Here is an 18,665-nt window from a genome sequence, read left to right as displayed (position 1 = left end):
TCATGGAAACACTCTATGCCATAACAAGTATCCTGAGTACCTTGGTGTCGTCCTTGACCGCACCCTTTCATATAGAAAACATCTTGAAAATACTGCTGCAAAGATAAAAACTCGTAATAACATTATTCAAAAAGTGTGTGGAATGACATGGGGAGCTTCGGCAGATATCTAGCGCACATCATCCACTGCGCTAGTCTTCTCAGCACCCGAGTATTGTGCCCCAGTGTGGCTAAACAGCTGCCACACCAACTTGATCGACGTCCAGTTGGTTAATAACTGGGGCGATCCGACCAACACCGATTTATTCGTTTCCTCTCCTGAGCAACATCTATCCACCCGCAATCCGTAGAAATGAGACCTCGCTTAAGCAATACCGCAAGCTACTGGAGAACCTGGAATTATCCATCCAGGAAGACATACCAAGTTTACGACGAAATAGACTCCCTTAAAGAAACCCACCATTACGACAATCAGAACAGCTAGATGCCAGGAATACAGGGGTGAGAGACCTGTGGGACCAGAGCTGTTAACTTACTGAAAATCGAGAAGAGCGTGAGTGGTTCCGAAAGTATGACTGTAATACTGATGGCACAGAACTCGGCAGGAAACTGTGGGTCAAATTGAACAGAGCTCGTACTGGGCATGGCCGATGCGCAGACTGTCTTTACAAATGGGATGTTACAGAGTTTCCGGTTTGTGACTGCGAGGCTCCGAACCAGACAATCAAGCTCATTAGAGATGAATGCCCCTTGCGTTCCTACCAGGGGAGTTGGAGCGACCTCATGGAAGCTAATGATATGGCTCTTATATGGATTAGGGACCTAGATATTGACATTTAGTTTGTTTTATATTTTCATATTCCTATTATATACAGTATTACTAATGTCATATACCAGTAATTTTAAACTGCATGTGAGCCATTCGAATAAATGAAATAAATTCTTCCTCCAGTTCCGCATCTCCTCGAAACAAAGGAAACTGCGGAGACATGGCTTAGCCACTGCCTGGTGCTTCGGAGCGTGCACTGCTATGAATCTTCGTGGCAAATTAAAAGTGTTTGTCAGACTGTGAGTCCAACCTGGGAATCTTGCTTCTCCAGTATCCTTTCTTCCAGCCGTGCTAGTCCCCCAAAGTATGAAGGAGAACGTCTGTGAAGTTTGGAAGCTGGGATATGAAGTATAGGAATGCAGGAAAACTTCTGTGAAATTTGGAAGGTAGGAGATGAGATACTGGCACAAGTAAAGCCGTGAGGGCGGGTCGTGATTCGTGCTTAGATGGTCCAATCGGTGGATTACTTGCCCGCAACGGACAAGGGTCCCAGGTTCGAGTCCCAGTCTGCCAGTATGTTTCAAATCAGCGTACACAGCTGCAGGGAGAATATTTATTATCGAAGTACTAAACAGGTTTGCATCTGAGATATACAGTAGATATTTACCAGATATCTATAATCCTGCGGCGTTTAAATCTCGTACGCTATCTCCTAGGGTCTCAAATAATCATAAAGAGCACGATTTTCCACTCGAATGCTTCAGTGCTTCATCGCTATGTGAGAGAAATTGCAACTCATCGGCTTAGACAGCCTCATAAATAGCTGGTTGTTTTCAAATATCGAATTTGTAATAGAATTACTTGCAGGGGACCGCATTCTGTTGCAGATGGCTTGGAGTGACGCAGTTCGAGAGGACGGGGGCGCGGATGGCCATGCCGTGTTACGACGAGCCGGCCATCAAGGCGACCTGGGAATTTACCTTCCGCCCACAGCAAGGCTACAACGTACTCTTCAACACTCCACTGATCAACGCCACGTGAGTTGTTGTTGTTGTGGTCTTCAGTCCTGAGACTGGTTTGATGCAGCTCTCCATGCTACTCTATCCTGTGCAAGCTTCTTCATCTCCCAGTACCTACTGCAACCTACATCCTTCTGAATCTGCTTAGTGTATTCATCTCTTGGTCTCCCCCTACGATTTTTACCCTCCACGCTGCCCTCCAATACTAAATTGGTGATCCCTTGATGCCTCAGAACATGTCCTACCAAACGATCCCTTCTTCTGGTCAAGTTGTGCCACAAACTCCTCTTCTCCCCAATCCTATTCAGTACCTCCTCATTAGTTATGTGATCTACCCATCGAATCTTCAGCATTCTTCTGTAGCACCACATTTCGAAAGCTTCTATTCTCTTCTTGTCCAAACTAGTTATCGTCCATGTTTCACTTCCATACATGGCAACACTCCATACAAATACTTTCAGAAATGACTTCCTGACACTTAAATCTATACTCGTCGTTAACAAGTTTCTCTTCTTCAGAAACGCTTTCCTTGCCATTGCCAGTCTACATTTTATATCCTCTCTACTTCGACCATCATCAGTTATTTAGCTCCCCAAATAGCAAAACTCCTTTACTACTTTAAGTGTCTCATTTCCTAATCTAATACCCTCAACATCACCCGACTTAATTCGACTACATTCCATTATCCTCGTTTTGCTTTTGTTGATGTTCATCTTATATCCTCCCTTCAAGACACCATCCATTCCGTTCAACTGCTCAACCAAGTCCTTTGCTGTCTCTGACAGAATTACAATGTCATCGGCGAACCTCAAAGTTTTTAATTCTTCTCCATGGATTTTAATACCTACTCCGAATTTTTCTTTTGTTTCCTTTACTGCTTGCTCAATATACAGATTGAATAACATCGGGGAGAGGCTACAACCCTGTCTTACTCCCTTCCCAACCACTGCTTCCCTTTCATGTCCCTCGACTCTTATAACTGCCATCTGGTTTCTGTACAAATTGTAAATAGCCGCCGGCCGCGGTGGTCTCGCGGTTCTAGGCGCTCAGTTCGGAGCCGCGCGACTGCTACGGTCGCAGGTTCGAATCCTGCCTCGGGCATGGATGTGTGTGATGTCCTTAGGTTAGTTAGGTTTAATTAGTTCTAAGTTCTAGGGGACTGATGACCACAGATGTTAAGTCCCATAGTGCTCAGAGCCATTTGAGCCATTTTGTAAATAGCCTTTCGCTCCCTGTATTTTACCCCTGCCACCTTTAGAATTTGAAAGAGAGTATTCCAGTCAACATTGTCAAAAGCTTTCTCTAAGTCTACAAATGCTAGGAACGTAGGTTTGCCTTTCCTTAATCTTTCTTCTAAGATAAGTCGTAAGGTCAGTATTGCCTCACGTGTTCCAGTATTTCTATGGAATCCAAACTGATCTTCCCCGAGGTCGGCTTCTACTAGTTTTTCTATTCGTCTGTAAAGAATTCGTTATAGTATTTTGCAGCTGTGGCTTATTAAACTGATTGTTCGGTAATTCTCACATCTGTCAACACCTGCTTTCTTTGGGATTGGAATTATTATATTCTTCTTGAAGTCTGAGGGTATTTCGCCTGTTTCATACATCTTGCTCACCAGATGGTAGAGTTTTGTCAGGACTGGCTCTCCCAAGGCCGTCAGTAGTTCCAATGGAATGTTGTCTACTCCAGGGGCCTTGTTTCGACTCAGGTCTTTTAGTGCTCTGTCAAACTCTTCACGCAGTATCGTATCTCCCATTTCATCTTCATCTACATCCTCTTCCATTTCCATAATATTGCCCTCAAGTACATCGCCCTTGTATAGACCCTCTATATACTCCTTCCACCTTTCTGCTTTCCCTTCTTTGCTTAGAACTGGGTTTCCATCTGAGCTCCTGATGTTCATACTAGTGGTTCTCTTATCTCCAAAGATCTCTTTAATTTTCCTGTAGGCAGTATCTATCTTACCTCTAGTGAGATAAGCCTCTACATCCTTACATTTGTCCTCTAGCCATCCCTGCTTAGCCATTTTGCACTTCCTGTCGATCTCATTTTTGAGACGTTTGTATTCCTTTTTGCCTGCTTCATTTACTGCATTTTTATATTTTCTCCTTTCATCAATTAAATTCAATATTTCTTCTGTTACCCAAGGATTTCTACTAGCCCTCGTCTTTTTACCTACTTGATCCTCTGCTGCCTTCACTACTTCATCCCTCGAAGCTACCCATTCTTCTTCTACTGTATTTCTTTCCCCCATTCCTGTCAATTGTTCCCTTATGCTCTCACTGAAACTCTGTACAACCTCTGGTTCTTTCAGTTTATCCAGGTCCCATCTCCTTAAATTCCCACCTTTTTGCAGTTTCTTCAGTTTTAATCTACAGGTCATAACCAATAGATTGTGGTCAGAGTCCACGTCTGCCCCTGGAAATGTCTTACAATTTAAAACCTGGTTCCTAAATCTCTGTCTTACCATTATATAATCTATCTGATACCTTTTAGTATCTCCAGGGTTCTTCCATGTATACAACCTTCTATCATGATTCTTAAACCAGGTGTTAGCTATGATTAAGTTGTGCTCTGTGCAAAATTCTACCAGGCGACTTCCTCTTTCATTTCTTAGCCCCAATCCATATTCACCTACTACGTTTCCTTCTCTCCCTTTTCCTACACTCGAATTCCAGTCACCCATGACTATTAAATTTTCGTCTCCCTTCACTATCTGAATAATTTCTTTTATTTCATCATATATTTCTTCAATTTCTTCGTCATCTACAGAGCTAGTTGGCATATAAACTTGTACTACTGTAGTAGGTGTGGGCTTCGTATCTATCTTGGCCACAATAATGCGTTCACTATGCTGTTTGTAGTAGCTTACCCGCGTTCCTATTTTCCTATTCGTTATTAAACCTACTCCTGCATTACCCCTATTTGACTTTGTGTTTATAACCCTCTAGTCCCCTGATCAGAAGTCTTGTTCCTCCTGCCACCGAACTTCACTAATTCCCACTATATCTAACTTTAACCTATCCATTTCCCTTTTCAAATTTTCTAACCTACCTGCCCGATTAAGGGATCGGACATTCCACGCTCCGATCCGTAGAACGCCAGTTTTCTTTCTCCTGATAACGACATCCTCTTGAGTAGTCCCCGCCCGGAGATCCGAATGGGGGACTATTTTACCTCCGGAATACTTTACCCCAGAGAACGCCATTTAATCATTCAGTAAAGCTGCATGCGCTCGGGAAAAATTACGGCCGTAGTTTCCCCTTGCTTTCAGCCGTTCGCAGTACCAGCACAGCAAGGCCGTTTTGGTTATTGTTACAAGGCCAGGTCAGTCAATCATCCGGACTGTTGCCGTTGCAACTACTGAAAAGGCTGCTGCCCCTCTTCAGGAACCGCACGTTTGTCTGGCCTCTCAACAAATACCCCTCCGTTGTGGTTGTACCTACGGTACAGCTATCTTTATCAGCTATCTGTATCGCTGAGGCACGCAAGCCTCCCCACCAACCGCAAGGTCCATCGTTCATGGCGGGGGGGGGGGGGGGGGCGGCCACGTGAGTATATGTACAAAATGTCTTTCTTTTTAATGCAGTAAAAATGTCTTGTAACTGCGAGAAATGGAAGATGTGGCAGTTATACACTGAGGTAACAGAAGTCAAGGGATAGCGTTACGTACATACGTAAATGGCGATAATGTTGCGTACACAAGGTGTAAAAGGGTAGTGCATTGAGGCACTGTCATTTTTACTCAGGTGATTGACGTGAAAAGATTTCCAACGTTATTATTGTCGCACGACGGGAATTAACAGACTTTGAATACGGAATGATAGTTGAAACTAGAATCATGGGACTTTACATTTCGGAAATAGTTACGGAGATCAATATTCCCATATCCACAGTGTCAAGTGTGTAGCAAGAATACCACATTTCTAGCACTGGCTCTCACCGCGGATAACGCAGTGGCCGACGGCCTAAACCAAACGACCGCGAGAGGGGCGGCGTTTGTGGAGAGTTGGCAGTGTTAACAGACAAGTAGCACTGCGTGAAATAATCGCAGAAATCAATGTGGGACGTATGACGAATGTGTCCGTTAGAACAGTGCGGCGAAATTTGGCGTCAATGGGCTATGTGTGGCAACAAACGATCGACGCGACTGCCTTTGCTAACAGCACATCGCCTGCAGCATGTCTCCTTGACTCGTGACCATATCGGTTAGACTCTGGATGACTGAAAAACCTTGGCCTGTTCAGATAAGTCCCGATTTCAGTTAGTAAGAGCTGATGGTAGGGTGTGAATGTGGCGCACACCCCACAAAGCCATGGATCCAGGCTGTCGACAAAGCACTATGGAAGCTGGTGGTTGCTCCGTAATGGTGTGGGCTGTGTTTACATGGAATGCATTGCGTCCTCCGGTCCAACTAAACCTATCATTGACTGAAAGTGGTTATGTTTGGCTACTTGGAAAGCACTTGCAGCTATTCATGGACTTCATGTTCCCAAACAACGTTGGAATTTTCATGGATGACACTGCGCCATGTTACCGAGCCACAGTTGTTCGCGAATGATTTGAATAACATTGTGGACAATGCAAGGGAATGATTTGGCCACCCACCTCGCTCACGTGGATCCCACCGAACTTTTATAGGACACAATCGCGAGGTGAGTTCGTGCAGAAAATCCTGCACCAGCAACACTTTGTCAACTATGGGCGGCTACAGAACTAACATGGCTCAATATTTCTGTAGGGGACTTAACAAGATTTGTTGAGTCCATGCCACGTCGAGCTGCTACACTCCCCCTTGCAAAACGAAGCGTTGACACGACATTAGGAGGTACACCATGACTTTTGTCACCTCAACCAGTAAACTCAAATTCTTTAGAGATTCGAACTCTCATTTATAAAACATCTTCAAACGACTGTTTGCTGTTATATCTGCGCGATAGCGCAGATTTCGACGGTATGCGCTGTGTGTCTTGCTAGAAAACAAACTTATTTCACTCACGGAACATGCTGTTGACAACAGTAATGCCAATATTACCCTTTAACCTCAAGCTTGCATAGGTATTCTGTTTAGTGTTTGTTTTTCCGGCGTGTTTATTGAAGGTTAAAAGTGACACATGCTTAGGTTTACTGACGGAGGCTTGACCGACGTGCCCCTCCTGTGTGGATTTACCGAACGCAAGGGAAGAGCGGCACGACTTTATGACGAACTGTTCATGCACCAACGGCAACAACATCACAATAGGGATGGAAAAATCCGTCCGATTAAAATCGATATCGGTGTATTAGTTCTGAATAACCAGTGTTTTTCGGTATTTGTTTGGTCTCGGTTACAACAGGTACTTTTATTTACTTTTTACTGTGTAACGTTCTTTGCATAACAGTAACGTTCTTTAAAAAAATTATGTGTTTGTTTGCCAATGAATATGAAATACTTAATGTTTGTGTTATGGAAATTTACTGTGTGATGTGTTGTTTAGCAAATGGAGTGCTTATTCAGTTTTACTGTAATCCAAAAAAATTAAACAACTCAATCTGGCAGGCAAATACGCAGTGCCAATAATGAAATCAATCACTCTGATATTTACCGTCTCGTAAGCACCGAGTTCTAAGGCTCTGTACAATAAGCTGACAAAATTACCTGTGCAAATAAACAATGAAATAAAGTTTCCTTAACACTAGGGTCGCAACGGATGTAATTTACATAAAACTTGACGTCTTCGACTTCCACTTCTCGTAACAAAGTTTGATGAATGCTTTATTATCTCGACGTAATACACATGGCTTCAACCAAACATGGTTCCTTTTTTTTCCACCAGTTTTCTTCCAAATGCAAGCAAAATGTAATTGTTGCACAAGCAACTGCGTCGCATAATAACAGGTTACTATTGTCCGACATTTTGAAATTTGCCGGACAAATATGACAGCAGTGTAGTACCACTTTTTAGCGCCACGTCAAAGATCTTTGTCAAAGAAACTTGACGAATATTTGATCATATTTCTTTGTAAAAGAAGTATGATACCGTAATACCGACATAAAAGTGACATTATAATTTATTACTTGTTTACTACTCACTGTATTCGTGACACATTTTGCAGACAGAATGCACATATACCACTGTATGTAGCTGCAACATTGTATCATTGTACGTCACAGTTTATGAGGCATGACGTCATAAACAATTAGATGCATGAAAATCTGCCGCATCATGCATGGCTTTTAAATTTATTACTTCGTTGCTACTAACTCCATTCGCAGCACATTGTGAAGACAGTGTTCACATATGACGCTGAATCTACCTGCAAAATTATGTCATTGTACAGCACATACACTCCTGGAAATGGAAAAAAGAACACATTGACACCGGTGTGTCAGACCCACCATACTTGCTCCGGACACTGCGAGAGGGCTGTACAAGCAATGATCACACGCACGGCACAGCGGACACACCAGGAACCGCGGTGTTGGCCGTCGAATGGCGCTAGCCGCGCAGCATTTGTGCACCGCCGCCGTCAGTCAGCCAGTTTGCCGTGGCATACGGAGCTCCATCGCAGTCTTTAACACTGGTAGCATGCCGCGACAGCGTGGATGTGAACCGCATGTGCAGTTGGACTTTGAGCGAGGGCGTATTGTGGGCATGCGGGAGGCCGGGTGGACGTACCGCCGAATTGCTCAACACGTGGGGCGTGAGGTCTCCACAGTACATCGATGTTGTCGCCAGTGGTCGGCGGAAGGTGCACGGGCCCGTCGACCTGGGACCGGACCGCAGCGACGCACGGATGCACGCCAAGACCGTAGGATCCTACGCAGTGCCGTAGGGGACCGCACCGCCACTTCCCAGCAAATTAGGGACACTGTTGCTCCTGGGGTATCGGCGAGGACCATTCGCACCCGTCTCCATGAAGCTGGGCTACGGTCCCGCACACCGTTAGGCCGTCTTCCGCTCACGCCCCAACATCGTGCAGCCCACCTCCAGTGGACAGGCGTGAATGGAGGGACGAATGGAGACGTGTCGTCTTCAGCGATGAGAGTCGCTTCTGCCTTGGTGCCAATGATGGTCGTATGCGTGTTTGGCGCCGTGCAGGTGAGCGCCACAATCAGGACTGCATACGACCGAGGCACACAGGGCCAACACCCGGCATCATGGTGTGGGGAGCGATCTCCTACACTGGCCGTACACCACTGGTGATCGTCGAGGGGACACTGAATAGTGCACGGTACATCCAAACCGTCATCGAACCCATCGTTCTACCATTCCTAGACCGGCAAGGGAACTTGCTGTTCCAACAGGACAATGCACGTCCGCATGTATCCTGTGCCACCCAACGTGCTCTAGAAGGTGTAAGTCAACTACCCTGGCCAGCAAGATCTCCGGATCTGTCCCCCATTGAGCATGTTTGGGACTGGATGAAGCGTCGTCTCACGCGGTCTGCACGTCCAGCACGAACGCTGGCCCAACTGAGGCGCCAGGTGGAAATGGCATGGCAAGCCGTTCCACAGGACTACATCCAGCATCTCTACGATCGTCTCCATGGGAGAATAGCAGCCTGCATTGCTGCGAAAGGTGGATATACACTGTACTAGTGCCGACATTGTGCATGCTCTGTTGCCTGTGTCTATGTGCCTGTGGTTCTGTCAGTGTGATCATGTGATGTATCTGACCCCAGGAATGTGTCAATAAAGTTTTCCCTTCCTGGGACAATGAATTCACGGTGTTCTTATTTTAATTTCCAGGAGTGTAGTTCAAACGCTGCGTGGTATGCACAGCTGTAATTGAATAACTGGGGAACGCCGGGTTTCTCTGCTAGCAGCAATGAAAGACCGAAAACCGGTTACTTCAGGAATCAGTTATTTTGAGCTGTTTCTGCATCAAGCTTAAAAATTCGGTATAACCGAAAATCGGCTGTTTCAGATTTTCCACCATCCCCACAGCAGAGTATACGCGTTTCGCCTGAGAACGGTTGCTTAACTCCGTTTTTTGTATTATTTTGCTTGTTGCGTAGTACACGCTTTTCTCTGTTGTGAAGATATTGCCACTAAAACTTAGGTAAATGGAGTAGTCGTTGTTGTGGTCTTCAGTCCAGAGACGTGTTTGATGCAGCTCTCCATGTTACTCTAACCTGTCCAAGCTTCTTCATCTCCGAGTAACTACAGCAACCCACATCCTTCTGAATCTACTTAGTGTATTGATCCATAGCTCTCCCTCTACAGTTTTTACACTCCAATACTTGATGCCCCAGAACGTGTCCTGCCAACCGATCCCTTCTTCTAGTCAAGTTGTGACAGAAATACCTCTTCTCCCCAATTCTATTCAGTAACTCCTCATTAGTTATGTGATCTACTCATCTAATCTTCAGTATTCTTCTGTAGCATCACATTTCGTAAGGTTCTATTCTCTTCTTGTCTAAACTATTTATCGTCCATGCTTCACTTCCATACATGGCTACACTCTACACAAATACTTTCAGAAAAGACTTCATGACACTTAAATCTATACTCGATGTTAATAAACTTCTCTTCTTCAGAAACGCTTTCCTTTCCATTGCCAGTCTACATTTTATATTCTCTCTACTTCGACCACCATCAGTTATTCTGCTGCCCGAACAGCTAAACTCATCTACTACTTTAAGCGTCTCATTTCCTAATCTAATTCCCGCAGCATCACCCGATTTAATTCCTCTACATTCCATTATCCCCGTTTTGCTTTCGTTGATGTTCATCTTATATCCTCCTTTCAAGACACTGTCCATTCCGTTCAACGACTCTTCAATGTCCTTTGCTGTTTCTGACAGAATTGCAATGTCATCGGCAAACCCCAAAGTCTTTATTTCTTCACCATGGGCTTTAATTCCTACTCCAAATTTTTCTGTTGTTTCCTCTACGTCTTGCTCAATATACACGTTGAACATCGTGGATAGGCTACAACCCTGTCTCACTCCCTTTCCAGCCACTGCTTTGCTCTCATGCCCCTCGACTCTTATAACTGCCATCTGGTTTCTGTACAAATTGTTAATAGCCATTCGCTCCCTGAATTTTACCCCTGCCACTTTCAGAAATTGAAAGAGAGTATTCCAGTCAACATTGTCAAGTCTAAGTCTACAAAATCTAGAAACGTAGGTTTGCCTTTCCTTAATCTGTCTTCTACGGTAAGTCATAGGGGCAGTACTACCTCGCGTGTTCCAACATTTCTACGGAATCCAAACTGATCTCCCCCGAGGACGACTTCTATCAGTTTTTCCATTAGTCTGCAAAGTATGTTCATCTTATATTCTTCTTTCAAGACATTGTCTATTCAGTTCAACTGCTCTTCCAGGTCCTTTGCTGTCTCTGACAGAATTGCAATGTATTTTGCAGCCGTGACTTATCAAACTGATAGTTCGGTAATTTTCACATCTGTCAACACCTGTTTTCTTTGCGATTGGAATTATTATATTCTTCTTGTAGTCAGAGGATATTTCTCATACATCTTGCTCACCAGATGGTAGAGTTTTGTCATGGCTGGCCCTCTCAAGGCTATCAGAAGTTCTAATGGAATTTTGTCTACTCACAGGGCCTTGCTTCGACTTAGGTCTTTCAGTGCTCTATCCAATTCTTCTCCCAATATCATGTCTCCTCCTCTTCAACTACGTCTTATCCCATTTCTATAACATTACCTGCAAACTCATCTCCCTTGTATTGATACTATATGTCTCCTTCCACCTTTCAGCTTTCCTTTATTTGCTTAGGACTGGTTTTCCATCTGAGCTCTTGATATTCATATAGGTGGTTGCTTTTTCTCCAATGATCTCTTTAATTTTCCTGCAGGCAGTATCTATCTTATCCCTAGTGGTATGTTCCTCTACATCCTTGCATTTGTCCTCTCACCATGCCTGCTTAGCCATTTTGTACTTCCTGTCGATCTCATTTTTGAGACGTTTGTATTCCTTTTCGCCTGGTTCATTTACTGCGTTTTTATATTTTTACCTTTCATCAGTTAAATTCAATATTTCTTCTGCTACCCAAGGATTTCTACTAGCCCTCGTCTTTTTACCTACTTGAACCTCTGAAGCCTTCACTATTTCATCTCTCAAAGCTACTCATTCTTCTTCTACTGTATTTGTTCCCCCCATTCTTGCCAATGTTTCCCTAATGCTCTCTATAAAACTCTTTACAACCTCTGGTTCTTTCAGTTTATCCAGATACCATCTCATTAAATTCCTACCTTTTTTGCTGTTTCTTCAGTTTCAGTCTACAGTTCATAACCAATAAATTGTGGGCAGACTCCACATGTGCCCCTGGAAACGTCTTTTAATTTAAGACCTGGGTCCTAAATCTCTGTCTTACCATTATATAATCTATTTGAAATCTTCCAGTGTCTTCACGCCTCTTTCACGTATACAGCCTTCTTTCATGATTCTTAAATCAAGTATTAGCTATGATTAAGTGATGCTCTGTGCAAAATTCTACCAGGTGGCTTCCCCTTTCAATCCTTTCACCCAGTCCATATTCACCTACTACTTTTCCTTCTCTTCCTTTTCCTACTATCGAATTTCAGTCCCCCATAACTATTAAATTTTCGTCTCCCTTCACTATCTGAATAATTTCTTTTATCGCATCTTATATTTCTTCTATCTCTTCATCATCTGCGGAGCTAGTTGGCATATAAAGTTGTACTACTGTGGTAGGTGTGGGCTTCGTGTATATCTTGGCTACAATAATGCGTTCACTATGCTCTTCGTAGTAGCTTACCCGCGCTCATATTTTTTTATTCATTATTGAACCTACTCACACATTACCCCATTGGATTCTGTATTTGTAATCCTGTATTCAGCTGACCAGAAGTCTTGTTCCTCCTGCCACCAAACTTCACTAATTCCCACTATATCTAGCTTTAACCTATCCATTTCCCTTTTTAAATTTTCTAACCGACCAATCCGATTAAGGGATCTGACAATCCACGCTTCAATCCATAGAACGCCAGTTTTATTTCTCCTGACAACGACTTCCTCCTGAGTAGTCCTCGCCTGGAGATCCGAATGGGGGATTATTTTATCTCCGGAATATTTTACCCAAGAGGATGGCATCATCATTTAGCCATACAGTTAAACTGCATGCCCTCGGGAAGAATTACGGTTTGCTTTGAGCCGTTCGCAGTATTCAACATGGCCGTTTTGGTTGTGTTACAAGACCACATCAGTCAATTAATCAGACTGTTGCCCCTGCAAATACTGAACAGGCTGCTGCCCCTATCCAGGAACCATATATTCGTCTGGCCTCTCAACAGATACCCCTCCGTTGTGGTTGCACCTACGGTACGGCTATCTGTATCCCTGAGGCACGCAGCCTCACCACCAACGGCAATGTGCATGGTTCATGGGGGGAGGGGGGGGGGGAATAACCTGAAGTAATTGCAATTACATTATTACGCTGTGACGAGACACCGGAGACCACTGATAGACAAATACGCTATTTACGATATTTTAAAAAATGTTCGTCTCGCTTCTGTTTTCACCCATCCCTTAATAATGACGCCAGGACAATCTTACTTACCAAACTTGGCGTAAGTTTTGCCAGTTCCTGCATGTATTTACTGATTAACAGAACTCTTTCCCCTTGTAGTGACGACGAAGATGGAAGACGCACCCTGACCTTCGAGCAGACGCCGGTGATGAGCGCCTTCCTGCTAGCTTGGGTCATATCCGACTTCGTAGGCGTGCAGTCGCCGCTGGAGTCCAACACGACTGTCTGGACGACTAGGGACACGGCGGCACAGGCAGAGTACCCCAGTGAGATGGGGCCACGCACCGTCCGCTCCATGGAGCAGCTGGTGCGTGTTCCGTACAACCACGGCAACCTCACCAAGATGGACCACGTCGCTGTGCCGGACTTCGCTGCTGGAGCCATGGAGAACTGGGGGCTGATCACGTACAGGTTAGTGGCTGCGAACCTACGATAGTCATCTGTCCAGGCCGCCTTCGATTAAACTAACAGTTGGAGTTTTACGAGAAAATGCCTCTGTACTCAAAGAGTGTATTTCGGTGGCTTTTTCCAAAGGGCTAGGGAGGTCTGCTGACAAAGATACGCTGTCGAGTTTCGTTACTAACGATCACTGAGGGGACGAAGGTCACGAATAGGTCACGAATGACATATGCACATATACAGATGGCGGTAATACCGTGTACATAAGGTATAAAAGGTCAGTGTATTGGCGGAGCTGTCATTTGCATTCAGATGTTTCATACGAAAAGGTTTCCGGAGTGATTATGGCCGCACGGCGGGAATTCCCAGACTATGAACGCGGAATGTTAGTTGTAGCTAGACACACGGGACATTCCGCTTCGGTAATCGTTCAGAGGTCCACAGTAAGAAGAGTGTGCCGAGGATACCAAATTTCAGGCATTAGTTCTCACCACAGACAATACAGTGGTCGACGGCCTTCACTTAACAGCCGAGAGCAGTGGCGTTTGCGCAGAGTTGTCAGTGGTAACACACAAGCAACACTGCGTCCAGTAACCGCTCAAATCAATGTGGGACGTACGACGAACGTAGTCGTTAGAACAGGGCGGCGAAATGTGGCGTTAATGGGCTACGGCAGCAGACGACCGACGCACGTGCCTTTGCTCACAGCACGATATCGCCTGCAGCGTCTCTCCTGGGCTCGTGAACATATCGGTTGGACCCTAGACGGCTGGAAAACCGTGACCTATTCAGATGAGTCCCGATTTCAATTGGTAATAACTGATGGTAGGGTTCGACTGTGGCGCAGACCCCACAAAGTCATGGAGCCAACTTGTCAACAAGGCACTGTGCAAGCTGGTGATCGTTCCATAATGGTGTGGACTTACATGGAATGGGCTGGTTTTTTTTGGCCCAACTGAACCGACCATGGATTTAAAATGGTTATGTTCGGTTACCTGGAGACCACTTGCAGCTATTCATGGACTTCACGTTCCCAAACAACGAAGGAGTTTTTATGGATGAAAAATGCGCCAAGTCACCGGGCCGCAGTTGTTCCCGATTTGTTCCAGGAACATTGCGAACAAATCGAGCGAATAATTTTGCCATCCAGATTGCTCAACATGAGCCCAGTCGAACTTTTGTGGGACATAATCGTTAGGTCAGTTCGTGCACAAAACCCTGTAGCGATAACACCTTAGCAATTACGGACGGCTGTAGAAGCATCATGCCGCAATATTTCTGCATGGGACTTCCAACGACTCGTTGAGCCCGTACCACGTCGATTAGCTGCATTACACCGGGCAAAAAGATATTTGACACAATATTGGGATGTATCCTGCGACTTCTGTCACCTCATTGCAATGTAGAGTAGCTGCTGTCTGCAGCGTGCTGTGTCGTTCCTTATGAAGATGGCAAACTAAATTTGGAAGATGCCACAGGTACAAGAATGTTCATCTGCATACTATTTGGCTGATATTTGTCTTTTTGTCTTTTCTTGTCTACACTCTTGACAAAGTGGTAGGGTTCGACGGTTGGTGACTGAATGAATAACAAAGCGTAGCATGTTGCAGATATTAGGTGTTTATTCCAATTTATAAACGAACATTGGCACACTATACTACAGCTCGTCTCTTATCTGATAAAAAAAATGGAAATGTCGTGTGGCTAGGGCCTCCCGTCGGGTAGACCGTTAGCCTGGTGCAGGTCTTTCTATTTGACGCCACTTCGGCGACCTGCGCGTCGATGGGGATGAAATGATGATGATTAGGACAACACAACACCCAGTCCCTGAACGAAGAAAATCTCCGACCCAGCCGGGAATCGAACCCGGGCCCTTAGGATTGACAGTCTGTCACGCTGACCACTCAGCTACCGGGGCGGACTCTCTTATCTGATGAAAATGAGTGACACAAAAGTCGACAACTTCATAATAATGACCTATTTCTTTCTGGTAACTGATTGTTCTGTCGGTTCTTGGTAGAACAGCATTATGATACATAAAAAGCGCTGTATTGGTTATGCTCTACACATTAGTTTATTGAGTTAACCAGTTTTCGACTTATAAGGCCATCATCAGATTTCTGAGCCGAAAACTGGGTAAATAAATAAACCAATTTCTTTAAGAGATGATGGCAGTTGTCGCACGTCTGTTCCACATGAATCACATTCCAGTTGTTCAACTGTCTGAGATTTGTCTACTCAAGAAAGTACGACGTTACCTCTTAGTCGAAAGACATTCTAAGTAACATAATTTCAAGCTTAACTCTATTTTATAATATAAATTAAAATTAAAAAATGAGTTATTTTGGTTCTGTGTCACTATTTATAATAATTTCATTGATCTGTTGTTATCTATAATAAGATACCGCGAGTTATGTTTTAAAAAATCCATGCTGATTGTGCTTGAAGTTATTAATGTTTTGATAGGCTGGAGTAATACATTCAGTACTATTTATTATCTTATATCTCATTTGCTTACATCTAGTTTTCTGCAGACTGACACTCCGCTGCGTGAAACAGTGTATTGATTCTGACATGTGATGTCAAAAAGATGCAGTCGACTTTATACAAATGTGTGACGGAAGCAGCTTAATAAGTAATCCTCCAAAAAACCTATGAAGCCATCAACAGCAATCTGTACTGCTGTCTTCCAATAAATATTAACATAATACGGCGCGAACTCATAACAGAGAACTTCAGGTGAATATATTGTATTAACGCACTTGTATCCATCGACATCTAACAACTCAGGAAATTATAAGCAGAGTTATCCTATTATCAAAAACATACTTCACGCACTTTCGTACTCTACGTTGAAATACACACATAAAAAAAGGTTCGCATCATCCCGGTTCCCAGAACTCCTGAAGATAGACGTTGGCTGTGGATATTGTATCACAGGCACAGACCCTTTGACTGTTCCGAGATATTCTAAACCCGCCTAAATACGTAAACAACCATGCATGATCAGCTTCTATTAGACTGAGGGGTTCCGACAGCCGACCAGTTCCAGTCATTCCACCAGAAAGGAGGCACACGGCTCGTGTTGTCTGTGGTTCAACCATACCTAGACGGTCAATACCATAGTTCGATCCCGTCCGCATTGTTACTTTGTGCCGGGAAAGGCTCTCAACAAGGGAAGTGTCCAGTCGTCTCGGAGTGAACCAAAGCGATATTGTTTGGGCATGGAGAAGATACAGAGAGACAGGAACTGTCGATGACATGCCTCGCTCAGGCCGCCCAAGGGCTACTACTGCACTGAATGGCCGCTACCTACGAATTATGGCTTGGAGGAAGCCTGACAGCAATGCCACCATGTTCAATAATGCTTTTCGTGCAGCCACAGGACGTCGTGTTACGACTCAAACTGTGCGCAGTAGGCTGCATGATGCGCAACTTCACTTCGGACGTCCATGGCGGGGTCCATCTTTGCAACCACGACACCATGCAACGCGGTACAGATGGGCCCAACAACATGCCAAATGGACCGCTCAGGATTAGCATCACGTTCTCTTCGCCAATGAGTGTCGCATATGCCTTCAACCAGACATTCGTCAGAGACGTGTTTAGAGTCAAACCGGTCAGGCTGAACGCCTTAAACACACTGCCCAGCGAGTGCAGCAAGGTGGAGGTTCCCGGCTGTTTTGGGGTGGCATTATGTGGGGCCGACGTACTCCACTGATGGTCATGGAAGGCGCCGTAACGGCTGTACGATACGTGAATGCCATCCTCCGACTTCTAGTGCAACCATATCGGCAGCATATTGGCGTGGCATTCGTCTTCATGGACGACAATTCGCACCCCATCGTGCACATCTTGTGAAAGATTTCCTTCAGGATAACGACTAGAGTGGCCAGCATGTTCTCCAGACATGAACACTATCGAACATGCCTGGGATAGATTGAAAAGGGCTGTTTATGGACGACGTGACTCACCAACCACTCTGAGGGATCTACAGCGAATCACCGTTGAGGAGTGGGACAATCTGGACCAACAGTGTCTTGGTGAACTTGTGGATAGTATGCCACGACGAATACAGGCATGCATCAATGCAAGAGGACGTGTTACTGGGCATTAGAGGTACCAGTGTGTACTGCAATCTGGACTACCACCTCTGAAGGTGTCGTTGTATGGTGGTACAAGATGCAATTTGTGGTTTTCATGAGCAATAAAAAGAGTGAATGTGATGTTTATGTGGATCTCTATTCCAATTTTCTGTACAGGTTCCGGAACTCCCGGAGCCGAGGTGATAAAAAACTTGTTTGATGTGTGTACTACATAAGTTTAGGTTATGACCCAACGACACTTGTCTGCAGGAGTCGGTCGTTCAAGCGGTCCATCATTACGTGCAGTGGTCAGTAGATATGCGCAACTACATCGCTCAACACAACAGATAACCGAGCTGAAGATGAACGAGAAGAACTGATGTGTCTCCGCCGTGCCTATCTGGATTCAACCGGAGAGTCCCACAACAGATAAAGGGAGTGTGGCGGAAGTTCCTTGTCGACGAGAACACGACGGTCGAATCGGTTCCTTCGATTTTCAATTGGGTTAAGATAAGGAGTGCTTTTGAACTTTCAGCCGAGTTTTTCGAATAATTTTCTGACGCTTTTAGACATATGACAAGGCATATTTTCCCAGGGAAGACAATGATTATAATATGGCCGAATGTGCTCTCTGAGGATCGCTTCGTATTCAAGCTCTGTCGTACACCACTTTTGTGCCGCACACCGGTAGCACGTGGAGATTCACAATGGTGTCATGACTCCACTCGCGTCACATATTCACCACAGGGGCTCATAAACAATCCACAAATCTCACCATTTCCGGGAGCCGGAGGTCACCCATTTTTGCAACTGGATTGAAGTACTCTCTTTGTTCGCGACAGCAGGAGTCAAACTTTTAAAGTCAGCGCGGTTACTTTACCCGTGCATCTCAAAATG

The 18,665-nt window shown here is 44.8% G+C and overlaps 1 protein-coding gene across 1 annotated transcript in view; it reads left to right on the top strand.

The window, feature by feature from the left end:
* Window positions 1–18,665, top strand: part of LOC126175204 (aminopeptidase N-like) — a 223,922-nt gene that overhangs the window by 68,737 nt on the left and 136,520 nt on the right. The window contains exons 5-6 of the mRNA XM_049921813.1: window positions 1,656–1,805; window positions 13,384–13,695. Of these exons, the coding sequence (XP_049777770.1) occupies window positions 1,656–1,805; window positions 13,384–13,695 (462 nt within the window). The remainder of the gene's footprint in view (window positions 1–1,655; window positions 1,806–13,383; window positions 13,696–18,665) is intronic.

Source organism: Schistocerca cancellata, chromosome 3, assembly GCF_023864275.1.
Source record: "Schistocerca cancellata isolate TAMUIC-IGC-003103 chromosome 3, iqSchCanc2.1, whole genome shotgun sequence".
NCBI lineage: Eukaryota > Metazoa > Arthropoda > Insecta > Orthoptera > Acrididae > Schistocerca > Schistocerca cancellata.
Note: the sequence above shows the minus strand (reverse complement) of the source record. Positions and strands in the feature narration are given on the sequence as shown.